The sequence below is a fragment of the Drosophila subpulchrella genome, chromosome 3L (genome assembly GCF_014743375.2).
Source record: "Drosophila subpulchrella strain 33 F10 #4 breed RU33 chromosome 3L, RU_Dsub_v1.1 Primary Assembly, whole genome shotgun sequence".
Classification (NCBI taxonomy): Eukaryota; Metazoa; Arthropoda; class Insecta; order Diptera; family Drosophilidae; genus Drosophila; species Drosophila subpulchrella.
In genome coordinates this window covers 16,668,823-16,679,097 of record NC_050612.1, presented here as the reverse complement: position 1 = coordinate 16,679,097, position 10,275 = coordinate 16,668,823, and the positions used below count along the sequence as shown (strand labels likewise).

Sequence of the window (10,275 nt, the reverse complement as noted above, 5' to 3'; positions counted from 1 at the left end):
TCTAGATTGGCTACACACCAAAAAAAACTGATATTACTTATATCAGCTCGATAATATTTATTTTAAAAATAAATAAATTTTTAATAAGCAATATTAATTTTATATTCTCAAAGTATATACTTGAATAATGCAATCAATGGGATAGTACAATAGAACAATTACAAAAACGTAATGTTAAACAAAATAAAAACAAAGTCATGACTTTAGATATGATGTAAGTCGTATTTATTTGATATTAACATAAAAGTTTAAGAGCCTAAAATTTACTTTAAAAAAACATTGCAGAAATATTTAAATTGGATATGAGTTCTTTGGATTTATTCGATTTGAATCAGTGTATTTATAACGCGAGTTATAAACATAAAAAAAGAAGCTTAGTCGGAAATGAACACCAAAATGTTATTTTCTAATGACAAATAACAATTTTTTAGTGACTAAAATGTATATCATAAGATTCCATTATAATATTAAATTGATATTGATCTCATTTTTTATAGCGTGCGTAGACGAAAATCGACGTCAGAGCCCGGCCAACCGGTTTTATTGATACCCAATACGTCGGGTAACCGATCCACTGAGGGATAGCTGAGTAATTCCCAGACACAAGAGGCGTATGCGCAATGCAGGCGAACTAATAAAACGCAGGAAGGCACGGGGCCACCGATCGAAATTTCATTTGGCCAAGTTAACAGCCTGTCGCAGAACGCTCCTTCCCTCTCTCCTGCCCCCTGAAATCCGCAAAACCAGTTAACTGGCGCTGAGAAAGTGCATTAAGCCATCGATTCGCAAAAAAAAACATGTTAATTGCCAGTCGATCGAAGTGTCTTGCACTGCCTGCAATGGACACAGTAGTTGTTACTGGTTACTGGTTCTTTTGCCGCATTGCCGTCTTGCCATAAGCCAGACAATGCCCCGGCCAAATATTTGGCAACGTCTCTTGGCCAAGACAGAAAAAGTGGCCCACAGATCATGCAGATGGGCGATGGGGACGGGAGGCAGCAGGCAGGAGCATCTGAAGCGCAGGCCTTGATGATGGTTACATGAAAACACGTTGAGCGACAATCATTAAACGATCACTTACGGTTAACCGATGATGTTTGGGAACAGGGAAAGCTGCTTAAAGCAGAGATTCCTACTCCCATTGAAGGAACATTGATTGTATCGAGGGTGAGCAGAGATTGGACTAGAAAAACGGGTGGATTGAGGTATGTTCTAAAACTGAAAAAATATATATAGAATATGTTTACTAGTCTAGAAACTACTGGCACCTAGGACTTAAACACGGGAAACAAACAAGTCAGTTTGCCACTGAGCCAAATTATTAACACTAATATTATTGTACCTTGTTGAAACAGTAATTAGTGAGGACTTTGATGAAAAACAGTGTGGAATTCTAGGAACTATATAGAACAAACAGTAAATATTTATTCAAGTACTATTGTATGCAATGCATCTCTGAAAATTATAATAAACAGGACATACCATTAAAGAACTGGGAAAAGAATTAAGCTAAGGAAAGTAGATAATTAAGAGATCGCAGGGGAGTAAATAGTGCTTTAAATTGAAAACTAATTATGTTAGATAAACAGGATAGTACTATTATATGTAAAACTTAAACCAATGGCTGTAGGGATTATATCGGATGAGTCGGGGATTCCCAGTGAGCTTTACGATCCATCCCAAGAGATCAGATTGATGCACAAGGTGAACCCACTGCCCCCTAACCACTTGAAGACCCCTTTCCACCGATCTCGGTGGGATTCTGCGACACTCGACAAATGTGCGAGATGTTTCCCTGTGTGCCGGGAGTGTCTGTGTAAAAAGCGCTGTATGAGTATCGTTCAGCGTTTCGCGCGATGCTTAAAACTGGTGACCCACGTTGGGTCTGATTTAGTCGTTAACGCGCGGCCAACACGATCACATCGCAGATCCGACCAACTATACATCATCATAGCATAGTATAGCATATAGCCTGGTAAAACAAGTGCGCGGCGGTACGGGTTCTGTGTAGCGTTGATCTGCCTTGATTTAGATTTATGTTTTGATTTTTCGTCGTATCTGTCAACGAGTGCTTCGGTTAATTGCCAGTTTTCAACGGTTTCTCAGCAGTAATTTTCGATTATTCAACGATTATTCTGGGAGAAGTTTGGATATTACACAAAAATAATTGCATTCATTCCGGTTCAACAAAACAAAGTGTTTTACAAGCAGCGGTAAGTGAGAGATCTATGTTTTTGTTTTGTGGTTTTGTTTTTGGGCTAATTAGCCAGCGGAAGTCGCGACGCTCAACTTTGGCAAATTAGTAAGTCGGGCATGAGTGCACAGATCGCTGAGTTCAGTTTAGCTAAGCCAAGTGGACTAACCCCCAATTAATTGCAGTTAAATTTAGGCAGCGACGCGCATCCAATGTCTGACGCAAATTATCAATCGAGTGACCAAAAATAGCTCGCGAAAAGTTTAAAGAGCAGACGGTTTTTCAAGATATGAACCTCAGCTAATTTCAAATATTTGCAAAGAGCTTAAATTCATTAAATGGCAATCAAAACATCTATTTATATCTTAAGATAAGATCCCGAGTGTCTCAAGATAAGAATCTGTTTCTCTTTTCGAGAATTTCAAGTCCTTTCACAACATTTTACTACTATCTATTGATATAGCAAGATATGTTCTTCAGTGGCTGACGTTGAAGAAATTCTTGTGTTTAACATAAAGATATAGATCAACAGTGAAATAATTTCTTGTCTTTGAACAATATTTACAATGCAGTGCTATAAATCCACTGACTATTGTTGGTTTTCCAAGAGACTTTGGTGATAAGCAGCATAAAGATGTGATATAAACATCGCTTTCTGTTCACATCACTCATACGTCGGGTTGACCAAGCTAATGTGTTGCCACACAAAGAGCAGTGACTTCTCTGACATTTGCACACTTCTGAGTAATGGTTGAACAAAAAAGGTTATTCAGCGGGGTATTCTTAAAGATGATTACCAACTTTATAATGCCAATTTTATTTCATAAAAGCTGAAATTAGCTGTGGTATGTAAGTTCAAATATAATTTTATGGCTGGTGCTGCCACCTCGACTATTATTGCTTTATAAGCTAAATTTGTTTAACATTTTTAGTAATTTAACTTGTAGTTATTATAATTTTCTGTAGTATCAACTTTTGTAGTCAGGTAAAAATAAATAGCATATCATCCAGCTACCATACAAAATTTTTAATCTCTTTAAAATTAATTTTAGTAGAGCTTCAAAACTTCGAAGTATAATTTTCTCTGTAAATCGAATTATTTCAGCTTCACTCGATTTCCCCTCTCCTATACGTAAAATTAATTATCGCTTTGCGTGGAAAATTTCATTAAAAACTGGCAGTTGCATTCGCACTACCACATTGGGAGCTCGAAAACAGTTGGACAACTTAGCTTTTCCACCTGCTCGGAATGTTGCGAGTGCCAAGAACTTTTCCACTCCAAAATTCACTGCCAGAGGGGCTAAGACAAACACAGTCGAAAACTCCAGTTTCGAAAACGAAATGATTAAGCGGGACAAGGCCGACGGCTTTTGTAAGCCAGCCAGTTAGAAGCTGTTTGGGCCAGGCCAAGATTCCACTACCAAGCAGAAAGCCGCTGCTGACAATTGAAATTCGTATTCCGCGGCGGCGAGTCAACTGCTGCAGACAGCTAAGGCCAAGCCGAATGGCCTGGCTCATTGAACTTGGCTAACTGTCGAGAGTCTAGACGGCTAAAAGCCCACAGCACCAGTGAGTAAATAATAATACAATAAAAGCCAAAACCAAAACAAAATGCCGGGAGAGTCGCGTGCTGCTTTCAATTGATATTCAACTGGCGTTCACGTGAAGAAAACAAATATCAAAAGATTCATGGGAAATTCTTGGCTCAGCAAAATATTCAAAAATATTTTTAGACAGCTGCATGGGAAATAAAAGAAATAAAAACAAAAAAAAGTAGGCAAATAGAAAGGAAAAGGCCTTTAAATCATTCGCGGGCAAGTCAAAACAAATTGGCAAATTGCAAATCGGCAGAGTCAAATAAAATTAATTTATTAGCGTGATGCGAATGGGTATGCCAATCCAGTTAAAACCGCCTGCACTTCATTAGTAAAACAAACTAAAGGGGTTTGTTTGGGTTGACCACGGTTGAAATAAATTATGGTAATTATTTCTGCGAACTCTGTTTTGCGTGGGTTTTAGCCTTTGTCTATTTTTGGTGATGATACGTTGGGCTTATAAACCAAAAGCCGGAATTAGACAATTAGAAAGCAATCTATTTGATAGCTTAATCATTAAAGAATTTCCCATAGAATATATTAGATGAGAAATATACAATTTTAAATTTTTTTAAACAATTTGTCGTGAAAAACAAATATCAATGTGTTAACTTAGAATAATAGTACTTTAAAACAGTTAAAGGGACCAAGTAGAAATAAAATTTGAATAAAATACATAATATAATTATATGTTTATAGTAAAAGTTATGTAATAATAGAAACTTTATATCGAAAGCTCTTCTATAAAGTTAAATAGTACTTTAGATTTTCCCATAGAAACATTAGATATGCAATGGAGCAATTATTCCGCTCATAAATAAATTGTTTTGTATAGTTTTTCCCATGAACAGATATTACTCATAAGTTCCCAAAAGTCAATTTAGTATAATCACTGTCAAGAGCTCCCCGGAGATCGGTTAATGACTTCCGCATATTTCAGACTTTGTAAGCGGTACAGAAAAGCCGCCGTACTTGAGATTATGCAGAGAGTCATTCAGGTTACAGATCAGGTCTGGGTGGTTTATGAGGCAGAAGAACCGAGCCCCGACTTGCATATCGTATCATAACACATCAGATCTGCAAATATTATCATGACGACAATTGCAAGAGGCACGCTCGTAAAACGAAGAACGAGATCCGGAAAAGTTTGCCGTAATTTGCCAAAATTTCCATATCTCTCGGGCAGATGAGATTATCTTAACTGGAAGCCGTAAAGTCTCAAATTGCCCGTTGTCACACGAATACATATTTTCTAATTAAGCATGGGCTGAGATATGGCGACAAAAGGAGGCGGAGCGATTAGGGCGGACAACGAAGTCCGATTCTACAGACAAGTGACACTAAAATTGGCCTTTGTTGTTCGTTTCGTTCTATTTTAGCACGATTCAGAACACTGCACGAAATGCCAGGTACTCGTAATACCCTAAAATTCGGAGGGGAGTGGACACGAGGCATTCGCATTTGAATCGGGGCAACGCTTCGCTGGCACTGAACTTGACATTGCCGAGGTCTGCATTCAATTTAGAAATATGTCAGCGGCACAGACTATTTTCAGACCACCGTGCACATCACGCACTTGTTGCGCCACAGATGCAGATGCAGATGCATATACGGATGCAGAAGTAGATTCAGCTATAGGTTGCTAGGAGTCACTGATGAAGATTGATCTTAAAGGCACTTATTTAATGAGTATTTACGACGACAATGATGGGAATTCATCAGTAAAAGTTTTTTTTAAAGGGATTTACAAAAAAAAAAAAAATAATTGTGCTGGTGCTAACATCTATTTAACGAACCTATTAATTCTGATAGTTTCCATATAACTAAAAAGGTTTTAAAATTCAAATTTTTTTGTGTTTTTAAACAAGAAGAGCTCCTGATTTTTACAGCCTGCTCAACGTGAAGATTGGCAGATACATTTATCTTATATAGTATAGTAGTATAGTATAGTATTATATAGTATAGTATCTTAAAAAAGTTGAATAGTCACGATTTTAATCATTTGTAGTTCTATGTATATATCTTTAAATTAACATAACTAAAAAGAGGCCTTAGGTTTTCGTTTTGATTCCTACCCTAGGCAAAAACATATTCGAAATGTTATTATTTTATTTGTATTTATTTTTAACATCTGCATGTATGTTGACATTTCAATTTCAATACATAACTAGATACCAATTGCTAAAATAATATATCTATTAATCGGTTAAGAATAAAATAATATAAATCATGTAACCCATCAATCTAATAGCCATTTACATTTCCTTTTCTAGTCATGACGAAGAATGGACACAGCAATGCGGCTTATGTCAGTGATCATGCGGACAAATTGGAGCTGGCCGAGAAGGGTCAGAAGAACAAGGCCATCGTGGCCAAGGATCCCGACTACAACCCCTACCATCATCGCGAAGTAGAGCATCCCACCACGTAAGCCATATTTTAAGGTAACCTTTGAAAAAAAGTTATATGTAGAATCTTTACCTTTTCAGGAACTCTGAGACTTTGTTTCATTTGCTAAAGGGTTCGCTGGGAACTGGTATTCTGGCCATGCCGAATGCCTTCCGTAACTCCGGCTATATCACGGGATCCATTGGCACCATTGTTATTGGGTTTATTTGCACCTTCTGTATCCATCAGCTGGTCAAGGCCCAATATGAACTGTGCCGCAGAAAGAAGGTTGGTTATGAGTATATCCTAGGAGGAAAGATCCCAGATTAATAGAGTTTTTCTTATCACAGATGCCCAGCATGAACTATCCCATGGTGGCGGAGACAGCTATGGGTGAGGGACCTAAATTCTTCCGGGTCTTTGCTCCTTACATTGGCACAGTGGTAAATACTTTCCTGCTGATCTACCAACTGGGCACCTGTTGCGTATACGTGGTTTTTGTGGCCTCCAACATCAAGGCCATTGTGGATGCAGTGGCGGATACCAATATCGATGTGCGACTCTGCATGATCATTATCCTGCTGCCTTTGATCCTGATCAACTGGGTGCGCAACCTGAAGTACCTGGCTCCGTTCTCCACGTTGGCCAACGCTATCACCATGGTATCCTTCGGCATTATCTGCTACTATATCTTCCGGGAGCCCGTGACCACGGAGGGCAAGGACGCCTTCGGAAAGCCCTCGAATTTCCCGCTCTTCTTTGGCACTGTCTTGTTTGCCTTGGAGGCCATTGGTGTAATTCTGCCTTTGGAGAACGAGATGAAGACCCCGCAGAAGTTCGGGGGCAGCTGTGGTGTCCTCAACGTATCCATGGTGCTCATTGTCTTTCTCTACGTGGGCATGGGTCTTTTTGGATATCTCAACTACGGATCCGCAGTGCTGGGTTCCATTACCCTGAATATGCCAGAGCACGAAGTGTAAGTTCTCTCCCTTAAATGGTCCCCAGATCATCCTGTAACCAAAGGAATCCTCTTGCAGCCTCTCCATGTGCGTCAAGGGCATGCTGGCTTTTGCCATCTATATAACCCACGGACTGGCGTGCTATGTTGCCATCGATATCACCTGGAACGACTATGTGGCCAAGCGTCTGGGCGCCCAGCGTAATGCCCTGTTTTGGGAGTATGCAGTGCGAACTGTCCTGGTCCTAATCACCTGTAAGTTTCAGGATTGAAATATATTTTTACAAAATATGAAGTGTTATAAATATAATGTGATCCTAGAACTAATATTAGAAAGATAATACTGATCCGATCACTTAAGCTGAAACACAACTTTAGTAACGATGTCGTTAGTATCCTGATATCGAAAAAGATTAACATTTTAGAAAAGTTTAACACTTCTTAACCTAAGAAACTCTATCTTTGTTTTCGTTCACTTTCCAACATTAATTTAATATAAATTTTTCCTTTTCTAGTCCTCTTGGCTGTGGCCATTCCCAACCTGGAGCTGTTCATCTCCCTGTTTGGAGCTCTGTGTCTGTCTGCCTTGGGTCTAGCCTTCCCGGCACTCATCCAGATCTGCACGCATTGGTACCAGACCAAGGGAATCAGGAAGGCCTGGCTAGTCTCAAGTAAGTACTCCTTCAATATCCCCATCCAAATCCATTTACTAAACAATAATCCTTACAGGCAACTTTGTGCTCATCATTGTGGGCATTTTGGGCCTGGTAATCGGCACATATACCTCGCTCAAGGAGATCGTGCTGACCTTCTCCGAATAGTCAACATATCATTAACAAAATCCGCCAGCGGGCATTCCAATTTAAGCGAAAGTATTATGAGCAATCGAAAGATATTGAAATCTGTAGACATTCGCAGCGCAGCACAAATGACAAGATACAGATGCAGATACGACTAGAGATAAAGAAACAGTTGGGCTGAGATCTGCTGTATATGTGTAAACTTCTACTCTGAACTATTTGTTGTGTATTTGTATAGAATTTATCAGATTTGTGATATTTTTAAGCATCATGCCCAAGAATCTGTACAACAACAGTTTGTATATCATATATTTCTTTATGTAGTAGATAACGTCTTGATAAGTAGTTTAGTGCCAAGTCACATCTTTATAAGTCAAATTTAAAGTACGATAGCAGTTAACCACATTAATAAAATAATATTTTGCCATATTAAGATACGTCGTGGGGGATCTTTTGAGTGGCTATATAATCCTTAAGTGCCTGGCAAAGTCTCTTGGCTCCGTCCACCAGTTTTTCCTTAGGATAGAAGGCGATGGACAGCCGAAAGAACTGCTTACCACTTTGACCATCCACAGAAAAGCGTGTTCCCGCTATAAAGTAAATCCTCTGACTTTCCAGGCAGTACTTCAGGAACTCTCGGGAGTCTAAGTGATCAGGGATTCGCACCCAGATGAAGTAACCCCCAGTGGGACTGACCAACTTGCAGCCCTCGGGCAGCTCATCTCGAAGAACCTGCGTGGTGGCCAGCATTCGCTCCTTGTAGGCCTCATAGAAAACAGCTATTTGCTTTTGAGCGAGCTTTAGCTCGAAAAGACTCCCCACAATTCCAGATGTGTAGTTATTAAAGCACCCACCGCTGTTAGCAAATCCACTTCCATCCAGGATTGGTTTAAGACGCGGTGGGACATCCAGCCAACCCACGCGAACTCCAGGACCCAGAATCTTTGAGAAACTTCCATTAGAAATAACGTGACCTGCAAAGTCTGCATCATTTCTATCATCATAGGACATCAAACGGCAGTTGGTGGGCTTCTCGCCATAGTGAAGGATATTATATACATCATCGCAGACCACCAGAAAATCGAATTTGCGGGCCAGTTGCACAATTCCACGACAGACCTCTAAAATATATATAAATATTTTTTAAAATGCATCATTCTTGAGATCGGTTTCTTAAAAGTAAACCTACCTGGCGAGAATAGAATGCCCGTGGGATTATGATAGGTAGGTATAGTATAGTACATTCCCCAGAACTGCTTCTTCTCCGAACTGAAACGATGTTTGGAAACCTGCTCCTCAAGATCTTTTAGGTCCACGCCATCATCGTTTAGCTTTACAGGAACTATTGTAAGGCTGGAAAAGTGTTTTATACTATCCAGGGCAATCATATAGGAGAACTCATCCACGAACACGAAACCCTGGAAGTCTATCAACGTGGATAGAAGTAGGTGAAGGCCCTGAGTAGCTCCTGTGGTGATCATCAAATCCTCACTAAATCCAAAACCACAAAGTTAATGAGATAAGTAATTAAACCTCAAAAACCGTATACGATTACCAGTTCACGGGACTCTCAAACATTTCTGTGAAATAGGTGGAGATCTCACGGCGCACCTCAAACGTACCACTTGTGGGTCCATACTGGAAAATCAGCGACTGATTTACCAGCTTTTCACGATTCTTAAAAGATACTTGAAAAGGTCATTTGAAAGAGCGGATTGCGTAAGAGGAATACCCACCAAACAATGATCCGTGGCCTTCCTGAAGTTATCACAGTTGGAGTTAAGAAGATCCGTTCCCGGGGCACCAACTCCGAGATTCAGGATATTTGGGTTGTAGACATTCCAGTCGCCACCATCGAAAAGGTGCTTTAGCTTGCGATCTTGATTGGTTTTCGACATGTTTAGTGTGCTGTGCCGGGCATACTAATGCCTTATCTTTGAGAGGTGCACTCGCATTTATGGAAAACAATGGGAAAACATCTAACTTTTTAATGGTCGCCATGTCATACCTATTAGTAGTAAAAGCTAAGGGTATAAAGTTTCCTAGGCGGATGATCTTATCGCTTTCCAGACTTCTACCGCTTTGTTTGAAATGTTATGATATGAATTTTTTTCTTGAGAATAAATGGCTTTTAAATAAGACTAATAGGTTATTATGGTGTGTTTTAATTTGCGATTGAAATGAAATTGTTAGTGGTTCTTTTTTCCATTTCAAACTTGAAGTTCATAGCATAATTTGGTTGTTTACCTATACAGAACACATTTAAACTACAATAAATATTAAGATTAAGACAAAGCCTTAATTAATACTTAATAATTATTCATAAATATTTATTGCAAA

At 39.3% G+C, this 10,275-nt stretch overlaps 2 protein-coding genes across 2 annotated transcripts; one reads left to right on the top strand and one right to left on the bottom strand.

Annotated features, from left to right (window-relative positions):
* The first annotated feature begins 1,904 nt into the window (after window positions 1–1,904).
* LOC119552981 (proton-coupled amino acid transporter-like protein CG1139) lies at window positions 1,905–8,368 on the top strand. The gene is made up of 7 exons (XM_037862999.1): window positions 1,905–2,213; window positions 6,063–6,216; window positions 6,279–6,465; window positions 6,528–7,153; window positions 7,215–7,390; window positions 7,651–7,806; window positions 7,865–8,368. Exons 2-7 carry the CDS (start codon window positions 6,065–6,067, stop codon window positions 7,954–7,956), a joined length of 1,389 nt encoding a protein of 462 aa, XP_037718927.1. The 5' UTR covers window positions 1,905–2,213; window positions 6,063–6,064; the 3' UTR covers window positions 7,957–8,368.
* LOC119552983 (uncharacterized protein YER152C) lies at window positions 8,231–10,262 on the bottom strand. Its single transcript, XM_037863000.1, has 4 exons — window positions 9,672–10,262; window positions 9,491–9,612; window positions 9,125–9,426; window positions 8,231–9,056 (listed from the first exon to the last, which is right to left on the bottom strand). Exons 1-4 carry the CDS (start codon window positions 9,831–9,833, stop codon window positions 8,365–8,367), a joined length of 1,278 nt encoding a protein of 425 aa, XP_037718928.1. The 5' UTR covers window positions 9,834–10,262; the 3' UTR covers window positions 8,231–8,364.
* Window positions 10,263–10,275: the final 13 nt, after the last annotated feature.

What these genes read in the sequence shown, in the direction of transcription:
- LOC119552983 (XM_037863000.1), bottom strand. Translation starts at nt 9,833, where the DNA reads ATGTCGAAAACCAATCAAGATCGCAAGCTAAAGCACCTTTTCGATGGT. An exon ending in TTTGAGAGTCCCGTGAACTG is followed by an intron (nt 9,427 to 9,490) that starts GTAATCGTATAC and finishes TTTTGGATTTAG; the next exon opens with TGAGGATTTGATGATCACCA. An exon ending in GGGCATTCTATTCTCGCCAG is followed by an intron (nt 9,057 to 9,124) that starts GTAGGTTTACTT and finishes TATATATTTTAG; the next exon opens with AGGTCTGTCGTGGAATTGTG.
- LOC119552981 (XM_037862999.1), top strand. Translation starts at nt 6,065, where the DNA reads ATGACGAAGAATGGACACAGCAATGCGGCTTATGTCAGTGATCATGCG. An exon ending in AATATGCCAGAGCACGAAGT is followed by an intron (nt 7,154 to 7,214) that starts GTAAGTTCTCTC and finishes ATCCTCTTGCAG; the next exon opens with CCTCTCCATGTGCGTCAAGG. An exon ending in GAAGGCCTGGCTAGTCTCAA is followed by an intron (nt 7,807 to 7,864) that starts GTAAGTACTCCT and finishes TAATCCTTACAG; the next exon opens with GCAACTTTGTGCTCATCATT.